This window comes from Notamacropus eugenii, chromosome 6 (assembly GCF_028372415.1).
Source record: "Notamacropus eugenii isolate mMacEug1 chromosome 6, mMacEug1.pri_v2, whole genome shotgun sequence".
Taxonomy (NCBI): domain Eukaryota; kingdom Metazoa; phylum Chordata; class Mammalia; order Diprotodontia; family Macropodidae; genus Notamacropus; species Notamacropus eugenii.
The window spans coordinates 386,977,991-386,999,778 of NC_092877.1; the positions used below are offsets into that span (position 1 = coordinate 386,977,991).

The 21,788-nt window shown below is 52.1% G+C and overlaps 1 protein-coding gene across 2 annotated transcripts in view; it reads left to right on the forward strand.

Annotated features, from left to right (window-relative positions):
- The window catches only part of BDH1 (3-hydroxybutyrate dehydrogenase 1), a 29,067-nt gene extending 12,825 nt beyond the window's left edge, over nt 1-16,242 (forward strand). For both annotated transcript variants that reach the window (XM_072618928.1, XM_072618929.1), the window contains exons 3-8: nt 3,370-3,502; nt 4,675-4,747; nt 5,380-5,490; nt 6,847-6,988; nt 10,704-10,856; nt 15,726-16,242. In XM_072618928.1, the coding sequence (XP_072475029.1) occupies nt 3,420-3,502; nt 4,675-4,747; nt 5,380-5,490; nt 6,847-6,988; nt 10,704-10,856; nt 15,726-16,195 (1,032 nt within the window). In that variant the 5' untranslated portion in view covers nt 3,370-3,419 and the 3' untranslated portion in view covers nt 16,196-16,242. The remainder of the gene's footprint in view (nt 1-3,369; nt 3,503-4,674; nt 4,748-5,379; nt 5,491-6,846; nt 6,989-10,703; nt 10,857-15,725) is intronic.
- The last annotated feature ends 5,546 nt before the right edge of the window (nt 16,243-21,788 follow it).

Consider the following 21,788-nt stretch of genomic DNA (forward strand, 5'->3'; position numbering starts at 1 on the left):
TGTGAGGAGGTTAAGGAGGGAGGAGCTCTTGTCCTACGCAATGGCCTTCCTCCTCCTGCGTCAGGCTCTGCTCCGCCCGAGCATGCTGCGGAGAGCCTGCCATCCACCCCGTCCCCCCATCCCTCCATTCCCTCGTCTCCTCCCCGCTCCTGTGCCCGTGGAGGGGTGTCTGGCGCTCAGCCCGTGCGCTGCCCCTCTCTGTGCCCCGGGTCTCTGGGGCGCAGACACCAAGGAGCTGGGGTCCCCTGGCGAGGCCCAGGAAAGACCCTCAAGGGGGCTCTCCGCCCAGTCCGGCCCCTTTGGGCACCTGGGGCCTCGTGAGGGTGAGCGGGGAGGGAGGGGAGGAGGCACGGACCTGGTCCGAAACCCCCCTCGGCTGACCCGGCAGAGGGTCGGAGGTGCTCGGCTTCCTCACCCGGGTCTGGGTGGAGCGCGCTGAGTCTCCGGCCTCTCCACCAGCCCGAGCCCAGCGTTGAGCCAAGCCTCTAGGCGCGGCTGCTAGACTCGCCTTTCGAGGGCTGCGGGCGCGGACCGCGCTCCATCAGTGACCCGAGGGCTGGCCACCCAGCCCCTAGGTGCGCCTGATGGGAGAGGGGGAGCGCAAGCACTGGCCTCGCTGCTCGCCTGGGGCTCCTAAGGCGCCGGGTGACTGGCCTGCGCTGCGCCCTCACGTCACCGTGTCCTGAAAGGCTGGGGGGAATGGTGAGCATCTCAGGGCTGCTCTTGGCCGAGCCGTCGCCAGAGGCCCGCGGAGTCAGCTGAGACACAGCCAAACCTTTGAGAAAATCAGGGCCCGACAATCCCCCTCCCCGCTCCCTGCGCGCTGTAGCCTCCCACCTCCAGGTGAGCGCCGTGCTTTCCCTGCCGGGGACCGTGCGGGGAAGCGGCGAGCAGGCTTCAAACAATGAACCGAAACGAGACCGGAGGCTGCCCAAGGCATCTTGCCTTTTACTGGAGGGACTTGAGACTGCTCGGGAGCCGGGGTTGGACCTGAGAGATCATCTGGTCCAAGAACTTCAGAAGGAGGGAGTAAGGGGAAGGCCGGGGTGGTCACCGAGGAGGACTGGAACTCAGGGCCTCTTTCTTGCATAGACTGCTTTCTTTTTCGTCTTGTTGCCGATCTGAAGCTGTTTGTTTGCTGGCGCTCTGTGACTGGGGGCGCCTCCCCTGGGGGCTAACTTTGGGATGGCACGGTCAGACCATGTAACCCCCACCTCACTCCACACTCTCGATATACTCCACTAGCTAGCTTCCCGTTACCTCCAGTATCACATATAAAATTCTCTTTGGCTTTTAATCCGCTCCCTGCTTTTCCAGCCTTCCTATTCCCCACCCCACCCCCACTCCCCAATATTCTATGATGCAGGGTTTACTGGCCCAACGACATCTGAGCTTCCTGAGTCTCTGAGCCCAGGTAGGACCTTGGAGAGCACCGAACTGGAAGAACTGTTGGATCTGTGCTTGTCTTTGGGTGGAGGCTGGCTTCCTCTTGCTTCCTCCTCCAGGACACAAAGAGATCTCAGAGTCATGTGACTTTTTTCTTAAGGGCAAAGAAAGAGGCATCAGCAGCCTTTTTCTGGTGGGAACCTCGCTGGCAGACAAGCCATGATTCCAATTCTTTAATGGAAACAAACCAGCTTTGGAGGGTGTGACACTGTGGTTGTTCTGAGTGGTCTTTGTACCCAGGCTAAGCCTGAAAGAAATGGGCATCCAGCCCAGGACTGGGTGGAGCTTTCTGTCCAGGGTGATAACATAAGACTTCCAGGCTCTTCAGAGTCTTGGCTAGGACCTCTCCTTCCCTTGCTTCCAGGGCTTCAGGTTCTCCCTGAGGGCCCTGGGGCCACCCAAGAACAAGAGGCCTCCAGGACCAAGAGCAAGGGCATGAAAGGTGAAGCCACCAGATCTCCTTGGGCCACAGCTCTCCTCATCTGTCAAGTTCTGGGTTTAGGAGGTGATCTTGGTAATTAATGAAATGGAAAGATCCTGAGCACAGGTTGTCTTTCTACAAAACATTAGGAGAGTGGCCCAATCACTTATTCTCAATGAAAACATCCATACCCTTTGACTCATAGATTCCACAGCTAGATATATGTACGCCGAGAAAATCAGTGATAAAAAGAAAGCCCATAGGCCCCCCAATGCTTACAGCAGCACTGCCTTTTGGTAGTAACTTAGAATTGGGGATGGTTAACCAAGTTGCAGCAAGTGAATGTGATGGAATAGTCACTGTGCCCTAAGAAATGACAAATATGGGAGATATGGAGAAACCTGGGAAGATCTACATGAACTGATGCAGAGTGAAGTAAGTTGATCCTAGATCTGCACCATGACCACAAGCCAAGTTAAGAGGCATTTATGAAGCCCCGACTGTATGCCAGGCTCTCTGGTAAGTACTGAAGATATAAAGAAAGGTAAACAACCAAACAGAAAACTCTTCAACAGTGAAACTACCAAGAACTCCACCATGACCCCAACCACAATGGTCCCAAAGGAGAGTCAAGAAAACAATTCTCCATCCCCTCCTCACAGAGGCAGGGTCCTGGGGGGGGGGGGGCGGGGTTTGAGTGCCTATACTGGGCTCTTAGACATGGTGGGAGGCTTGGTTCCTCTCTTCTTGCTTCTTTGTTCCAAGTCATGGCTCCTTATGGGGAGATAGCTTGGGAAATGAGGGGGCAGAGAAGCCAAGGTGTCAGCATGAATGAGAGTCAGAAGATGACTGGTGGTGAGATCCAGGGTGGCCCATGGGAGAAACAAGAATGCAGAGGGATCTGGAGGAAGCTGGGGAGGCTCCTCCTCTGCTGAGATGTTGCAGCATCAAAGAGACAGAATCGGGAAAAGATCCCAAGAAGGAAGCCCCCAACCATCCACTGCATCAGAAAAGACCAAGACCTCTCTCCCAGTAGAGGTGGGGACATCTGGGGGCTGAATGATGCATAGGCAGCGGAGGTAGTTTTGTTGGGTTCTGTAGGGAGCCTTGCCTGGTTCTCCTCCCCCACCCCTCCTCCCTCTGCTGCTTGAGACTTCTTCCCTCTGAGATGCCCCCACCCCATCTGTATACATCTTATATGGACCCTGTTGTGTTCCCCCACTCACATAGAAGCTCCTTGAAGACAGGGGCTGGGTCTTGGCCTTTGTATCTGCAGTGCTCAACACTGGGCCTGGCTCACAGTAAGCACTTCATAAAGGTTGATGTGTTGACTGAATGACTGGTTTTGCTTACTTATCATTCTTTGTTTCCAAGGAGGGCACCATGGTGGAGGCCCATTGGGAAATGATTGCCATGGCCCAGCCAGAGCTGCCCTTGCCTAATGCCCCAGAGGCTTGTGAGAGCCCACCGCTGGTACCAAGGCCCTCCTTTCTCTGTTCCAGAGCTACTAGAAGAAGTTTGAGGCCTGACTTTGCGGGAGCTTCTTGGAACGATGCTGCCTGCCAGGGTCTCCAGGTCTCTGGCCAGGCTTGCCAGGAAATCCCTTGGCCTCCTAAATGTTCAGAACACCAAGAGGTAAGGAAGCAAGAGGGTTGAAGGACTAAAGCTTTAGCAGGAAGGTGCCTGGGGTGGGGGAGCGGCTCCAGGTCTGGGGGAGCTGGTCTGAGCTCCTTTATCCACACCCCACCCCACCCTGTCCCTCCTAACCAAGGACGCTGCTGGTGTCCTGCCCTGGTCAGGCCCCGTGAATGGATGTGGCCTAACACAGACCTGACTTAGCCCCTGTCTGAAGGCATGGTGGAGGCATGGAAATATCCCGGGGGCTGCTCTACCCAAGGACATAATCATGTGGAGGCACTGAGAGATTTCTGGGACCTTAGGGGCACCAGGCCCCAGGATGAACTTTGACCCTACGCATCCTTGGGCACACCCCCTGTCTCTGGATCTCCCTCCTCAGAATTTATACAGCGTAACAACCCTTCAAGGGAAGTGCTATTATTATCCTCCTTTGGCAGTTAAGGAAACTGAGGCAGGCAGAGGTGAAGAGACTTGCCTAAGGTCACACAGCTAGTAAGCTAAGGTCACAGAAACAGTAAAGGGCTGTCTGTGACTGGATCTGAATTCAGGTCTTCCTAACTTTAGCACTTTTCATCTTCAGAGGCAGGATTAGAAGCCAGGTCCCCAGAGGATCCTGTATGTACAGTCAGGTGGCCAGACAGCAGCTGATGGGATTAAACTGGGCCTGGGCCACGTCTGAAAGCTGAGGTTTTGTTAAGAAAATACCAGGATGAGGGAGGTGACTATTCTCTGTCCCCTGCCCTGGTCAGACCCCATGAGGAACGTTGTGCTTGGTCCAGGGAAGGACAAGCTGGGAAGAGTCCAGAAGAGAGGGGGAGGACCTTGGGGCCTGACCACCTGGGGCTGACTGAGGGGCCTGAGGAGAGAAAACACCTCTATGAGTCACTCAGAACCCAGCTTTTGGGATCATTTACATCTGATTGAGGCCCTGGGGGAGTCATCAGCCACAGTGGACTTGGTGGGCACAGTCCTGCGTGGAGTGTCCTCCAGGACCACCTGCCCAGGGCCTTCAGCTTTGGGTCTGCTCTCTGTTCCTGTCTGCTTGCCCTCTGAGCTCCAGGCCATGTGCAAATCACTAAGGGAGAGGCTTAGGCCAGGTTCCAGCTAAGCTGTCCCAGTATCCAGGGCCCTGCCCTCTGCCCCCTTCACTGCTACGTCCTTCCTTGCAGGCCTAGTCAAGAGCTCTCCCAGCCGCACTCCACCACGGCTGATCCAAAGACCTTTGGGATCCAAGAGCAAAAGGTAAGCAGAGCCCCAAACCACACTCTTTCTGGGAAGATGGTGCCCAACTATTCCAGGACTTCAGCTGGGGGGAGGGGGAAAAAGGGTTAGGAACCCCCTGAGCAGAATTCTCAGCCTTGGTGATGATTCTGGTATCAGGGCCTTGATTTGCATCATGATGTCCCAAGATGCCTTTGGAGGAGGAACCGGGGGAGCAACCATTTCCTAGATTCTAATGAGGACCCTCTGATTTCTTCCTGAAACCGGGGTCTGAGGAGGGAGCATGGTCAGCAAGAGAACCCCATAAATATAGACAACCATCTTGTCACAGGCTCCTCTCAGGCAGCTAGCTGATGAGCATTTGTTAAATAGCTACGGTGTACACTGGCTGAGGTCAGCTGCTGGTCAGCGTTGGAGTCAGGATCAGCACCCATCCCTGAACTCTGGTCCCCTCTGGGATGCAGGCTCAGGCTCCCTGTCTTTTCTCTTGGAGACTTGAGCCCCCTTCGGTGCTGATCACTCAGTTTCCTGCAGAGTCGGCAGTGTCCCTGGGGTTCCTCCCTGTCCCCTTCCCCGCCCTTTGGGATGCCAGGGTCTCAGAGTATGTTCATTAATAGGCCTCCCTGGGTCATGTACTTGTACCTCCCTCACAGTTCCACAATAAGGCTGTGCTAGTCACTGGCTGTGACTCGGGCTTTGGTCTCTCCATCGCCAAACATCTGCATTCCCAGGGCTTCCAGGTGTTTGCCGGTTGCCTTCTCAAGGTAGGGAAGGGCCACCTGACAGATCCTGGTGGGCAGCCCCGCCCATGGGTCCCTCCTGTATGTTCCCCACCTTTCCTGGCCCCTCTCCATCTCTGCACATCAATCCCAGACTCCACATCTCCATGATCTCCCAGGCTGGCTGACTGTTGGTCAAGTGGCTAGTCAGGATGAGGAGTGGAAGGGGCCTCAGAGACCCAAATCCCCTACTTTACAGATGAGGAAACTGAGAAAAAGGCCTTGCCTAGAGCCAGGATTCAAACTTGGGTTCTGTTATTCCAAATCCTGAGGTCTTCCCACAGACGTGTGCTAATAGCTGGAAGCCCATGTTCTTGTAGCCTCAGCTTTACAGAAACATGTGCCTTGGCCCCCTTTGTGTGTACACCCCTAGCAGATGTCTGGGGCACCAAGAAATTTCACTAGAGGAGGTAGGAGCTTGTGGACTGGGCTGTTTGAAGGAAAGGAACAACATGGGTCTTGTGCCGGGAAGACACTGATTGACCGTGGCCCCACTCCCTGGCCTCTCTCTTTGGGCCAGGGCCTCCAATGGGGCTCTAGGTCTCCTTCTTGCCCATTTCCAGCCAGGGGCTCCTTCCCTCCCTCTCCTTCCCCTACCATGCTTCCTTTGGGGTCTCTGCTCGGGCTGCTGAGGTTGGCAGTGTCCCAGCCTGAGTTCATTCCCCCTGGAGGGAGGTCTTCTCTTGGTCTCTTTCTTCTTCTCCACTCTTTCCTGGCCCTTTTCTGCCCTGCCCCCTGCTAGCTCTAGGTGGCATCACTTCAGAAGAGGGACCCCTAGCCTGGTGGCCAGAGGCTGAGCCACTATCTCCTATTTCCATTAGGTTTACATTCAGGCTAAGCCACTTTGGCTGGTCCTTTCCAGAGAAGTGATTGTTCTCCTTGGAAGGGAACAGAGATCCAAGGGAAAGTTCTGCTGTTTCACCATCATGCTTTGGAGCTGGAAGGGGCCTAGAGGCTGCTCAGTCTAAACTCCACATTTTACAGATAAAGAAGCTGAGGCATTCTTGGGAACTGGTCTTTGGGGTCCCCCTCCTTGGAGGGCTCCTGAAAGTCTGGGTGGCCTCCCAGGGGGACATTGCAGTGGAATTCCAATGGTCCCCGAGTTCTCTCTCAGTTCCCAAGTATGGTGAGGACTGGATTGGATCTGGGGGATTTTCCCCTGAGGGAACCCTTCCCCTTCTGAGCCCTAGGATGTTTCTGGGAGTCCCTGTTGCAGGCCCTGCACTGTGCACTGTCGTCTCAGCTGGGTTTCAAGGGTCCAGAGGACAGTCTTAACCCAAGGCTCTGGTGTGTGTGTGTGTGTGCATGTGTGTGTGCATGTGCGTGCATGTGTGTGCCTAGGATAAGGGAGAAGCAGGTGCAGAAGAGCTGGATGCCATGAATTGTAACCGAATGAAGACTGTCCAGCTTGATGTCTGCAGTTGTACTGAGGTGGACAGGGCCGTAGAGGTCATCCAGGAGAGCCTGAAGAAACCCAAGAAAGGTAGAGTGGTATCCCAAGGACCAAGGATTTCCTGAAGTGATAGATCGGAAATAAAGCAGCACATCCCCACCCCTGCCCATTTGACCCCCTCCACCGAAAGAGCCCAAGAGGGGCTGTCAGGGGAGAGAACAGTGGGCTGAGGAGAGGCCCTAAGGCCCAAAGCAGGGGCTGGGCCTCAGTCACTAACCCAGGAGGCCAACAGTTGTCTCCTTCCCCTCCCAAGATCAACTTGTATTTAGGACTTTTTTTGAACATCTGAATTGTTTCCAACCCATCCCACCCTCATCCAGAATAATAACATTGCCTTTCCTTATCTGTGCACATGTTGGCAAACTCTAGCATCCACCACAATGCTTGGCATATAGTAGGTGCCAAATAAATGGGTATTGGATTGAATGGGATTGGTAGGAGAAAGAGGTTCATGGGAAGGGGAGTGGGGGGTTTGAAAACACCATTCAGAAAGGGTTTTTGCTAAAAAGAATGTATCGGAATATGGATGCATCAGAAGCTCTTAATAATACTTGTTGACTGACTGACAAAACTTTACAGAAAAGTGCAAAATCAAGTCTGTTCATGGGGGAAAAATCTGAACGTAGGACTTGAATGCCCAGAAGACATACTGTCATGTCTGAGAAAATAGCCCTGGCATTTGTAGATGGAAGCTTGGTCTTTAATTGCAAAAATAAATAAATGCAAAATTGCAAAAGCTTGAAAACCCCAGGAGATGAGGGGGGAGCTGCTCACCCAAAGGTCAAGGTCAGCCCGTACCCAAGGGCGGCAGGTGCGGGGCCTCTCTGTCTTCCTCCAGTGCAGAGATTCTCTGACTCTTAAAGGCTTTCCAGGCACACTAAGTCCTAGCTGCAGGGACCTGGAGAGCCATGTGCAAGGGGGGCTACCGTGATTCACAGAGACCACTTACCTGAGCTGTGGAGAAGACATCCCCAGAGAAGAAAGAATGGGTGACCCAGAGGTCATGCTTGGGATGGTCCAAAACCAAGACAGCAGTCTCTCTTTCCATCTCTGTCTCTCTCCTACTCTTTTCTCTGTCTGTGTCTCTCTCTTCATTCTCGTTCCTTCCTCCCTCGTCTCTTCTCTCTTCCCCTCTCCTTCATCACGTAGAGAGACAGAGAGACAGAGATAAACAGACAGACATAGATGGAGAGGGATGGGTGTTTTAAGGAAAAGAAAGTCCAGATGTCCTCAGCCTCTAAGGATCATGTGTGGTGGGATTTTTGAGATAAAAGCAACATCTTGGGGGTGCCAGGCCTGTCTGCCCAGCTTCCCCTCTTCATGAGGTTTTCCCTTCATGCCTGCCTTTACATTGTGCGCTAGACAGAGATCATTGTCTAGAGAGCCACTCGCTGCCACCAAGGACCTGGTGACCTTGGGAGAGTTTTCGGCATCCTAAGCCTCAGTTTTCCCTCAGTATGACCTCTGAGGTCCCAGCCAGTTCTAGAGCTCTGATCCCATGACCAGCCTTTGGGGGGCGCTGTCCTCCAAGCCATCCTAGTACCCAGAGAAGCCTGCCACAGGTGAGGCATGATGAGGCTGGGCAAGGAGAGAGCCCCTTCCCCAGAGAATGTGAACAGGTAGCAGTGGTGTTAGGGGCCGGGTGCTGGGGGATCCCGACAACAGCTGCCATTTGTGGAGTTTAATAGAAACCGAGGGCTGGAGTTAAAGTACCTGTATTCAGATCCTGCCTGTGACGCTTGTAACCTTGGGCAGGTCCCTTCCCTGTGTGAGAGGAGGCTGCCTAAGACTCGACAACCTTCGAGCGACACAGCAATGATTAGTTTAGCTCCCTCAAGCCTCCTAACTATCCCCCTATAGACTAGAGGGGTTATGGCTCTGGTTTTACAGGTAAGGAGGCTGAGGCAGAACCAGGTGGCCACTGGCCCAGCATCCCATAGCTAGTAAAGGTCAGAGGCAGGGTTCAAACCTGACCTCTCCCACCTCAGAGGGAAGGGCTGAGCCAAGATATAATCACTTAGCAATTATCACATGCCTAGGACGTGCCAGACCCTTTGGGGGCCAATATAAGGACTGTGCAGGTGAGGATGTTGGGGAGAGCAGCCCCTTGCAGAGACACTGAAGTGGGAGAGGGGATCTGGAAATCGCAAGTGCCTTGTTTGGCTGGCACTGTGAGATGTGAGGCCAGAGGAGGGGACACTGGTCTACAGCTCCAGCCTTTGGGTGGAGAGGCTCATTCAGTGTGACCTTGGCCCCTCTTCCCAGACTACTCCATTGTGGCTCTGGAGCCCCTCCCTGCTACCCCACAGTCTTAGACAGAGCTGTGTCTGAAGCCCCGCTGGTATGACTGCCTCCTTTGTCACACAGTAGCTCCCCCTCTGCCCCACCCCAGGAGCAGGAACACCATTTACTCTTCCTTGGGGGTGAGTAGTGACCAGACTCATTGACTGTGGGCGTGCCACACCAGCATCTCTGACCCTGCTGGGAACCTCTGGCCACAGGGCTGGAGGATCTCAGTGGAGTAAGATTTCACGTCAGCATCTCAGGAAAAAGATGCTGCCTGAGCCAGGCATTCGAAGGCCGCCCAGGGAAGCTAGCCATGAGCTCTGCAGGCCTTGCCTGCTTCCTAGGCAGGGCTGGACTCTCCCCTCACCGGGAAGGAGGCCAAAGGGACATTGTATTGGCTGGCTCAGGCAGCTGGGCTGGGGTGGGGTCAGGCATGGCAGGGGGCACCTCTCCAATGTGGGGAGGAACAGAGAAATGCCCTTTCCTCCAGACCCTTGGAGTTGGAGAGAAGATTCCACCTACCCTTTGGCGCTTAGTGATTTCCTTTTCCTAATGAATGCCCTTAATTCTCCTTCAGTGAAGAAACAGGAACCAAAAGGCAGCAGAGGAAGATTTAATTTGGGGAGCAGGAAAGGCAGGCAGCTTGAGACAATTGGCTCTATTTACCCAAGTGTTCTCTGAGTAACCCCCAAAGGAAAGGCAGGCTAGAGCCGTGTGTGTGTGCGTGTGCGTGTGCGTGTGTGCGTGTGTGTGTGTGCGTGTGTGCGTGTGTGCGTGTGAATGCACAGGTGACCTCTGGTGGGCCAGCCAGCACATACATATGCACATGTGCGCACACACACACTCACTCACTCACACTGTCTCGAGCTCACACACACTCATACTCACACACACTCACATATTCACACACACTCACACACACATTCGCACTCACACACACTTGTACTCATTCACTCTTATATTTGTGCACACACACACTCTCGCACTCACACACGCTCGTACTCACACATACTCTTTCATACACACTCATATATCCACACACACTAGCAACTCACACACAGCTTTGCCCACCCTGCCTAGAATGCCCCACCTTCTCCCCCCTGCCTTTCAGCTTTCTTCCCGATGAAGCTCAGAGGTCCCCTCCACTGGGAGGCCTCTGCTGCCTCCCTAACCCCACTTCTTGGTACATCAGTTAGATCTGCTTTCATGAGTCTCCACCTATAGATGTCAGCATTGAGGGAAAGTTCTCTCCTCTAGTGCCACGCTGGTGCCTGGCACACAGTGGGTGCTCTTTAAATGGGTGCAGATGGGTTAGAAGTGTTTCTTTTGGGGTGTTGCCAAAGGTCCCTGGGAGGTGTGACTTGAGGGCCAGAGGACCCTGGGCCAAGGGCAGGCAGGAGGTGAGGGCCCCAGCTCTGTACACATAGAGGTTGTTCCTTTGTCCCCTGAATCATTCCAGGGCTGTGGGGACTGGTGAACAATGCAGGCATCTCTACCTTTGGCGAGGTGGAGTTCACCAGCATGGAAACCTACAAGGAGGTTGCCGAAGTGAACTTGTGGGGAACAATCCGGACAACCAAGGCTTTCCTCCCACTCCTGCGAAGGGCCAGAGGTAAGCATGGCCTCTTCCCAGTAAGCAGGTACCCAGTCAGCGGGCACCTGGTCAGTGGCCACTTAATCAGTGGGCACTTGATCAGTGGGTACCCTATCAGTGCATATCTGATCAGCAGGCACCTGGTCAGCAGGCACCCTATCAGCGGGCACTCGATCAGTGGGTACCCAATCAGTGGGCACCACAGAGGTGTGTCTCCCTGGCCCCCTCGCACTCAGACCCAGGAGAGTTGAGATTGCCACCCAAAAACCAGCAGCCTCACCTCAGAAGAGGAAGTGAGCTGCTCAGGGAAGAAGTAGGTGAGGGCATTTGAAACCAAGCCCTGTGATTGCACAACTGGGATCTTTGCATTGTAAACAGCTCCTCTATAGAAGAGGAGATGGACAGTGCCTGGGGGGCAGGGTCATTGAGAAGTTAGGAGAATGCCAAGATGACTCACTTGGTATCTGCCCCAGGGACCTCAGAGACCACCAGATATAGAGAGACAATCCACCAACATGCTGCTGACCTCAGAGCCCAGGTCTGACTGGCCCCCCTGCTCCCCACTGCCTCTAGGAACCAATTCTGTCTAGTCAGGCTCCTCCCTGTCCTTCCAGACTGACCCCTCATGGCTGCCTTCATGCATCATCCTAGGCATTCTCTCAGCTGGTAGTACTCACTGTTGGTTCCAGGGGTCCCCAAAGTCTGGATGGGGCTGTAACTTTTTTTTTCCAATTTATTTATTTATTTTTAGTTTTCAATATTCATTTCCACAAGATTTTAAGTTTCAAATTTTCTCCCCATCTCTTCCCTCCCCTCACCCCAAAACACCATGCATTCTGATTACCCCTTTCCTCAATCTGCCCTCCCTTCTATCCCACCTCTCCCTTCCCTTATTCTCATCTTCTCTCTTTTCCTGTAGAGCAACATAGATTTTTTTTCCCCATTACCTGTATTTCTTATTTCTCGGTTACATGCAAAAACAATTCTCAACATTTGTTCCTAAAACTTTGAGTTCTAACTTCTCTCCCTTCCTCCCTCCCCACCCATCCTCACTGAGAAGGCAAGCAATTCAAGATAGGTTACATATATGTAGCTTTGCAATAGATTTCCATAATAGTCATGTTGTGTAAAACTAACTATATTTCCCTCCATCCTATCCTGCCTCCCATTTATTCTATTCTCCCTTTTGACCTTGTCCCTCCCCAAGAGTGTTTACTTCTCATTACTCCCTCCTCTCATTTGCCCTCCCTTCTACCATCTCCCCACCCCATTTATCCCCTTTTCCCCTACTTCCTGTAGTGTAAGATAGATTTTCATACCAAACTGAGTGTGCATGTTGTTCCTTCCTTCAACCAAATGTGATGGGAGTAAGCTTCACTTTTTCTCTCACCTCCCCCCTTTTCCCCTCCATTGAAAAAGTTTTTTCTTACTTTTATAAGAGATAATTTACCCCTTTCCATTTCTCCCTTTCTCCTCCCAATATATTCCTCTCTCACCTCATAATTTTATTTTTTTAGATATCATCCCTTCCTATTCAACTCACCCTGTTCTCTCTGTCCATATATATGTACGTATGTATGTATGTATGTACAATCCCTCCAACTACCCAAATACTGAGAAAAGTTTCAAGAGTTACAAATATTGTCTTTCCATGTAGGAATGTAAACAGTTCAACTTTAGTAAGTCCCTTATGACTTCTCTTTGCTGTTTACCTTTTCATGCTTCTTTTCATTCTTGTGTTTGAAAGTCAAATTTTCTTTTCAGCTCTGGTCTTTTCATCAAGAATGCTTGAAAGTCCTCTATTTCATTGAAAGACCAATTTTTCCCCTGAAGTTTTAGACTCAGTTTTGCTGGGCAGGTGATTCTTGGTTTTAGTCCTAGTTCCTTTGACTTCTGGAATATCCTATTCCATGCCCTTCGATCCCTTAATGTAGAAGCTGCTAGATCTTGTGTTATCCTGATTGTATTTCCACAATACTTGAATTGTTTCTTTCTAGCTGCTTGCAATATTTTCTCCTTGACCTGGGAACTCTGGAATTTGGCCACAATGTTCCTAGGAGTTTCTCTTTTTGGATCTCTTTCAAGCGGTGTTCTGTGGATTCCTTGAATATTTATTTTGCCCTCTGGTTCTAAAATCTCAGGGCAGTTTTCCTTGATAATTTCATGAAAGATGATGTCTAGGCTCTTTTTTTGATCATGGCTTTTAGGTAGGCCCGTAATTTTTAAATTGTCTCTCCTGGATCTATTTTCCAGGTCAGTTGTTTTTCCAATGAGATATTTCACATTATCTTCCATTTTTCCATTCTTTTGGTTTTGTTTTGTGATTTCTTGGTTTCTCATAAAGTCATTAGCCTCCATCTGTTCCATTCTAATTTTGAAAGAACTATTTTCTTCAGTGAGCTTTTGAATCTCCTTTTCCATTTGGCTAATTCTGCTTTTGAAAGCATTCTTCTCCTCATTGGCTTTTTGAATCTCTTTTGCCAGTTGAGTTAGCCTATTTTTAAAGGTGTTATTTTCTTCAGCATTTTTTGGGGTCTCCTTTAGCAGGGTGTGGACCTGCTTTTCATGCTTTTCTTGCATCTCTCTCATTTCTCTTCCCAATTTTTCCTCCACCTCTCCTACTTGATTTTCAAGATTCTTTTTGAGCTCTTCCATGGCCTGAGCCCATTGCACATGCTTTTTGGAGGTTTTGGATGCAGAAATCTTGGCTTTGATGTCTTCCTCTGATAGTCTGCTTTTTTTCTTCCTCGTCTGAAAGGACAGAAGAAAATACCTGTTCACCAAAAAAGTAGCCTTCTATAGTCTTATTTTTTTAAAACTTTTTTGGGCATTTTCCCAGCCAATTATTTGACTTTTGAGTCCTGTGTCAAGAGGAGGGTATACTCTGGGGACCTGTAAGTTCCTCCAAGATGGCACAATCAAGGGAGAGGAGTTTACTCCTCTCCTGGCCTATGCTCTGGTCTGGGAAATACCACAAGCTTTTCTTCCCAGAATCTTGAAGCTGTCTTTGGCATTTGTGGGCTGAGTAAACTGGGAACTGCAGCTGCTGCTGGGGATTCTGCCTCTGAGTCCTGCTCACTCAGAGCACCTAAGGCTGGCTGCTCTCCAAGGGCTGCACTCCCCTCTGAGCCTGGTGCAATTCCTGTCCCCCTTCCAGGCTGCCTTGGGCTGGAAATCTCTTTCACTCTGTTGTTTTGTGGCTTCTGCTGCTCTAGAATTTGTTTAGGGTCATTTTTTATAGCTATTTTATGGGCTGTGTGGGGAGAGCTAGAGTAGGTGCGCCTTTCTACTCCACCATCTTGGCTCCATCCCTCCAGTCTATCGGGAATCTCTTCTTAACTGGCAAGAATCCTGGGCCTTCTGATCATGCCAGCCTACAGGGATAGTGTGTTGGTTATCTCTCTCTATCCATCTGTCCATCTGTCTGTCCATCAATAATATATCTATCTCTCCATCCATCTATCTACCCACCCATCTGTCTGTCTATCTACTCATCTGTCTACTACTTATCTAGCCATCCATCCATCTAACTATTTATCTACCCATCAATCATCTCTCTCTCCATCAATTCATCCATCCATCCATCACTTCACCCACTCCTTCATCCATCTATATTTCTTTCAGGTGCTTCATCCATCCATCCATCCATCCTCCTGTCTGCCTATATCTCCATCTACCTATTCAATCTTCTCTCTCAGCTCCCCACCTTCAGCACTACCCCCATTTGTTTAGACCTCCTATGTACAGACCACTCTCCTGAGTGGATAAGATGAAAAACAGTTCTTGTCTTAAAAGAGCTAATGTTGTGGAGCAAGCACAGGGGGCGGAATAGGAGACTTAGCCCATAAAGGAGAGTACCAGGCAGGATAGCTCCCACTGGAGTGCTCCAGACTGTGAGAGGAGAGGGTGGAGGCAGAAGGAGGTGGCCCCTGGCCTAACCTTTGTTGAAGGTCAAGAAGATTTCTGAGGAGTGCAAAGGAGGAGAGAAAGCATCCCAGAACTGAAGAGCAGCCTATGTGAGACAGGAAGGGCAGGCTCAGGCCAGTTGGGCTGCAATGGAAAAGGAGACCCATGGGGGAGATGAGGGCCAGACTGGGCAGGAGGGGCTTTCAGTGCCAAATGGAAGGTGGTTGATTTTACTGTTGAAGGTGATTGAGCAGAGAAGTGCCACATGAAGGTGAAGGTTTAGGGCTGCTGAGGACAGGATGGATTGGGGGGAAGAAAGGTGCTGTAATCAGGTTGTCTGAAAGACCTCTGATCCCCCTTGGGAGGGGCAAGGGAAGGACTGACAGAGAAAGATGGTTGAAGGTTGGAGGGCAAGGTGGGGCCTGGGGGCCCTTTCTGGTTCTCAATTTTCCTGGTAAAATGAGGGAGTTGGACTGAGTGATTCAGATTCCATCTTAGTTCCCCTGAAGGCTGCGCTTCCTGGGTCCCCCTCCCTCCCATAGAAGTGGCCCATTGTCCCTCAGGACTCAAGGATGACCCATAACATCACAGTCTTGGCCTGATCTCTCCTTCTGGCTCTGGAACCTCAGGTTACTCCCAAAGGAATGTTCAGACCCTCTCTGCAGGGAGATGTCCTGTAGGCCCCCAGATCTAGTTGAGGGCTGGGGAAGTGGGAGGGACCTGAGAAGCCAGCCAGTTCAGCTTTGACTTGACCAAGAATCCTCACCCCAAGGGGTGATTTGGTCTCAATCTGAAGACCCGGAGGGTGTGGGTGTGGAGGGGGAGGAGTGCACTAGGTCCTCAGGCTGCCCTCCCAACTTTGGGAAGCCCCTGCCCGGGCACTGGAGCTGTCCGCCTCACTTTGGAAGGGGGTAAGGAAGCCCCCGGGGGCCCTCCCAGCGCTGCCCACCTCCCCATGTGCCCTTGGCCTCCTCCCCGCAGGCCGGGTGGTCAACATTAGCAGCATGCTGGGCAGAATGGCCTGCGCCGCCCGTTCCACCTACTGCATCACCAAGTTCGGGGTGGAGGCCTTCTCCGACTGCCTTCGCTACGAGATGTACCCGCTGGACGTCCGGGTCAGCGTGGTGGAGCCCGGCAACTTCGTCCCGGCCACCAGGCTTCACAGCCCCGAGCGCATCCGAGCCATGGCCGAGAAGATGTGGAACAACCTGCCCGAGGTGGTGCGCCGGGACTACGGGCGCCCGTACTTCGAGGAGAAGGTCCAGCTCATGGAGTCCTACTGCAACGGGGGCTCTACCGACACCACGCCGGTGATCGAGGCCGTCAGCCACGCCCTGACCTCCAAGACCCCCTACACCCGCTACCACCCCATGGACTACTACTGGTGGCTGCGCATGCAAATCACCACCCACACCCCGGGGGCCTTGTCCGACATGATCTATGCCCACTGAGGGCGGTGCCCGCCCTGCCCGCCGCCAACATAGCCATTGGTAGCTCACCTGCCTCTGCTGCGTCTTTGCCTTGGGGGTCCGGGCAGGATCAGAGCGGGGCTGGGGGGGCGGGCGGGGCTGGGCTCTGCCCGAGAGAAAGGGGGGCCCTTCCGAGCCAGAGATCGGGCCCTGGGGACAGCGGCTGCTGGGGCTCGTTCATTTACTCATTCATTCAGTTTATCAGGTGCCTACCGCCTGCAGGGGCACCGAGCTGGGCCCAGGGCGGAGGGAAAGCCTTCCTTCACACCTGCACCCCCTTCCCTCATGTGACTAATTGAGAGCTGGCTGACCCAGGTGAGCCCTGGTAGATGTCAGGCCATAGGCTTTTCAGCTTACGGTCCTCTGCCTCTCCTTCCCTCCCCTCGGCCGGCTCTCTTTGTGTGTCTGTCTCTGACTTTCTCTGTCTCTCGTTCTGTCTGTTAGTCTCTGTGTCTGTATCCATCTCTGTCTCTTCTCTCTCCACCTCTGTCTCTGTCTTTGTCTCTGTCTCTCTCTGCCTCTCTGTCTCTGTCTCTCTCATGCACCCAACCCTGTATGTAGCTGCTTCCCTCATGGCTCATTTAGCAAGCCACTGGGAAAGCCTAGTGCCCAGGTCTGTCTGTCCTATGTCTGTCTGTCCATCTCTCTTCCTAGATTTCCCCTGAGGCTGAGATGTGATCTAGAGGTGGGGGTGGGGAGGGCAGTGGTCAGGAGTTCCAAGGAAGATTTTCTTATTTGTTAAGCCCTGCTCCTCCCCCAGCAGCTGTCAGGCTCACTTGAGGCTAGGCCAGGGCTAGAGATTAACTTGGTTGTGTTACTACCCAGAACAATGACCTTCTTACCCATTGTGACAGGGCTACACTCCTGCTCCTCGTACCTCCAGGGATAGGGAAATCATTACCTACCAAGGCAACCCATGATTATACACCTCTAGACAGTTCTCTGGTCCTTCCCCAGAGTGGTGTTAGGTCTGCCCTCCTTGTTCTTAGAGGTTTTAAACTTTCCTACGGCCTGGTTATCCCCCTCTCCAGGTGCCTCAGGCCTGAAGGCTCAGTCTCAGACTGGGGCACCATGAGCCCCGGGCTGTGGCAGAGACTCTTTAGGGAACTAGGTCTGCATGGCTGATCCTGCCTGGGTCCTCCTCTGTGGCCATGGGGCCAATAAAAGGGCTTCCCGCCACCACATGCCAGATGGGGGCAGCAGATTCCACTTGTCAGCCCAACTTGGGGGCAGGGGGAGAATGCCCAGAGCAGAGAGCATCTGTCTTCTTCCCTACTCCTTCATGGAGAGCTCTGCTACCATCCCCCTAGTGGGAGGGTTCTGGGCTCCAGGGCAGTTCTAGAACCTTGAAGATGCTACTTTGCCCTTACAGGTTTAGGGCCCATCCCTGCTCCCCGAAGCACTGGATGGAGGGGTGACTTGGGGCTGTACCACTTCAAGCCACTTGTCAAGTCATTGATGACCACCAAGTTTGGCCAAGAGTCAGGAGGCAGGTCCTCCAGCTGCTGTGAAGCCCAGGATCTGAACCTCACCTCTGTCTCTGCATGCAACTACCACACAATGCCTGGTGGCAGCAGTGGGGGCAGGGCAGAGTCAGGATCTTACTGGTAATGAATGGGGGGCGCTGCTGCTGGGAGGGCTTGCACCTAGGCTAGGCACCACTGAGTTGGACCTACCAGAGTACATTCACATCCTTAGCCCAATCTGTCCCCTTCTCTGTGCCTCGAGCCAAAGGCACCTCCCCCTAGAGTGGGGTTGGCCCTGAATGCCAGATCAGTGCCAGGCTGGGGGCAGGCAGGCAGGTGGTAGACCCAGGTCACCTCTCAGGGTTCTGGCCCTGATGCCACTGACTGGGGAGGAAAGACAGGAAGAGCCTTCAGAGCTTGCCTCCAGACTTCAAAGGTCCTTCTGTGTCCTCTGGAGAGAATCCTGACTCAGTCAGCCTTGAAGGCAGTAATTCAGGAAGCTGTAATTAAAGGCATGGTTGAATGAAGGCAGATGGATGTGCCTCTGGAGAGGGACATTTGTGTTAGTGGGGCAGTGGGGCAGCTTGGACTGGGCCAGCAAGTGAAGGGAGAGGAGGAGAGAGGAGTTGACCTGAAAGAAGGAGGAGGCTGGCTTCAGGGCCACTGTGAGGGCAGAGACCTGAACCTAGACTGGTCTGGGGTTCCCGGGCTCCTCTGTCCTGGAGAGAAAAAGGACTGATCCAGGACGGGGTGGGAGGGAGGGTGAATAAAGCCAGAGAACATGGGGCTTCAGGGATGTCAGGCACAGGGAAAGAGATGCTCTTGTTGTCATAGCAACAGCCCAGCTCCTCCTTCTATATGCCTTGTTCCCCATTATGCCCTTTTTGTATTCCATAGTCCAATCAAACTGGCCTGACTTCATATTCCCTATTTCCCACCCCCATGCCTTTGCATTGATTGACCCCCATGCCGGGAACGCCTTCCTTTCTCACTTTCATCTCTTAGAATCCCTGTCCTCCTTTAAGATCTCCTGAAAGAGGCCTTCCCTACTTTTTGCTGCTAAGCCTTCCCCTACAGTCATCTTGTGCCTGTTTTCTATGCATATACATCCCTTATCTACATGTATGCACACGTGTGTGTGTGTGTATGTGTCCTTTCTGTCTCCTCTAAGATGAGACCCGTGAAGGTACAGGCTGCTGTCTCCCTGTATCCTCAACACCTCATGAGGCACACCTCGGGAGTTGAATAGTGTTTGTTGATCGACTGCTTGAGTCAGGGAGAACCTAGACCTAGAGTTGGAAGGGAGCTCATCTTGTCTTTTCATTGCACAGACAGGGAAGCTGAGGTCCAGAGAGGCAAAGGGACTTCCTCAAGGTCAAATGACTGATGCCAGAGTCAGGATTAGAACTTGGGCCTCCAGGCGTGATAGATGAGCACTCAGCTGGGGATGGGAGTGACTTCCACCATGTGCTTCACTGTGTGATTAGTCAGGAGCCCCAGGTGAGATGCCAATGAAGTGCCCTCCCCTGGTCCTCTGGACTGAGGTGCTGAAAGAGGGCTGGGAGAGAGACAGAAAGGGGGCAAGGAGAGAGAGAAGGGAAGGGAGAAAGGGGGGAAGGACAGAGAGAAGGGAAGGGAGAGAGAAAGGAGAGGGAGAGGGAGAGAGAGAGAAAGGGGGCAAGGAGAGAGAGAAGGGAAGGGAGAGAGAAAGGAGAGGGAGAGAGAGAGAGAAAGGGGGCAAGGAGAGAGAGAAGGGAAAGGAGAGAGAGAAAGGAAAGGGAGAGAGAGAGAAAGGGGGAAGGAGAGAGAGAAGGGAAGGGAGAGAGAGAAAGGAGAGGGAGAGAAAGGTAAGGGAGAGAAAGGCGGGAAGGAGAGAGAGAAGGGGAGGGAGAGAGAGAAAGGAAAGGGAGAGAGAGAGAAAGGGGGAAGGAGAGAGAGAAGGGAAAGGAGAGAGAGAAAGAAAGGAAAGGGAGAGAGAGAGAGAGAAAGGGGGAAGGAGAGAGAAGGGAAGGGAGAGAGAAAGAAAAGAGAGGGAGAGAGAGCGAAAGGGGGAAGGAAAGAGAGAAGGGAAAGGAGAGAGAGAAAGGAAAGGGAGAGAGAGAGAAAGGGGGAAGGAGAGAGAGAAGGGAAAGAAGAGAGAAAGGAAGGGAGAGAGAGAGAAAGGGGGAAGGAGAGAGAGAAAGGAAAGGGAGAGAGAGAGAAAGGGGGAAGGAGAGAGAGAAGGGAAAGGAGAGAGAGAAAGGAGAGGGAGAGACAGAGGAGAGAGGGAGAGGGAGGGAGAGAGTCTGAGAGACCCTGAGAGGTGAAGGAGAGGGATCGGGGAGAGCTGGAGGACTCTCCTCAGGACCACACAGCCCCTCCCTTACTTAAGGTCCATCCTGTTACCAGCCTCTGTGGCCTCAGCCCGTGGTCTCTCCTTTGAAGCCTCAAATTTGCTGGAGACCCTGAAGCTTCATTAGGAGGCTCTGACCACCACCAACAAAAACCCCAAATGAAGGCACAATATGCAGCAGACACCAGAGACCTTCCCGGGGAGAGCCTCTCCTCTTGTGCTGGAGGCGACCCCGTAAGCAGTAAAGCATCAGGGGAGCCGACAAAGGGCCTCTTCCGACAGCAGCCAGAGGCCTCTCCACAAGGGCTCCAAGGCTGCTCCTCTTCATCCAATTTGTCGGCTTTTCAGCTGTTTTCACCCCTCACCAATCAATTATCTCATTCTATCCAAAGAGAGGGCACTTGAGCAAGGCTTTCACTGAAGGATGTGCTGGTAAACATTTAACAACCGGCTTTCCAAAATGAATTTTATATGTATGTGTATGTATATATACATACATATTATATATATATAGGTTAGATATATGTGTTGTCCAGCTGCTTTTCAGTTGTGTCTGACTCTTCATGACCCCTGTTGACCTGGAAGTTTGGTCAAAAAGAGGCAAACAGGCGAGGAGACACATAAATTCATATTGTTTATTCCTTTAAGGGAAACTTCTGACTGTCTGCTAGAAGGATGACCAGGCTTAAATCTGTTTTAGGACTGTCCCAGGATGTCTGTGTCCCTCAGACTTATGGTCTCTAAATGTGTTTAACTGTGCCATGACAGATAATTCAATCGGTCGTACATACAATAAGATAAGAGAGCTGACAAAGTGTCCATTGAAATGACAGCCCAGGATATCTGTGTTTTCTTTACCATTAACATGCCATAGCATAGTATAAATCCATAAAATATTAAGATATGGAAAAGTCCCATTATTCAAGCCAGTGTCTTGAGTTAAGGGTCTCATAAGGAATGCTGAGTCAGCCTCCTCTGACCTTGTGGACACAGGAAGAGGAATTATCTGAGTTTACTTGAGAGAACAAAGAGGCTGTTAGGTCCAGGTTCTTCTTCTGGCTAATTCATTCAGGCTCTGGCCCTTATTAAAGTCTGAAAATGATAGGAAATGATTAACACCCCGTTTGGGGTTTTCATGGCAGAGATACTGGAGCAGTTTACCATTTCTTCCTCTAGCTCATTTTGCAGCTGAGGAAACTGAGGCAAACAGGGTAAAATTACTTGCCCAGAGTCACACAGCTCGTAAATGTCTGAGGCTGGATTTAAGTTCAGGGAGAGACATCTTCCTGACTCTAGCCCTGCCACTTAGTGCACGATGGCGCCCCCAGCTATCCCAGTAATATCATCTGAATTATTCACCTGTTCTCCATCACTTTTCTAAGTCTAGAGACTATCAACAAAACAATAGATCAAGCCCTGATTGGTAGCATTTGATTATTTCCAATGTGCAAAGAGTCCCCCTGAAAATGGACCAGTTACTCTCAGAAACAGGTGCATGCCAGCGATAGCCCTCATCCCAGCTTCCAGCCCTGTGCCTTCAGCTGTCACGCTGTGGAGATGCAGTCACGGTCCATCCATGAATAAACATTGAATAAGCCCTTACTATGCACCAGACACTGTGCTAAGCTCTGGGGATACCAAAGAGGCCAACAACAGTCCCTGACCCCCAGGGAGCTCACAAAATAATGGGGCAGAGGACCACCAAACAAGCCATCCACAAGACAAGGGGGCACATTGGAGAGATGGTGGAGAGGGAAATCGCCAAGCCTTGGTGCCA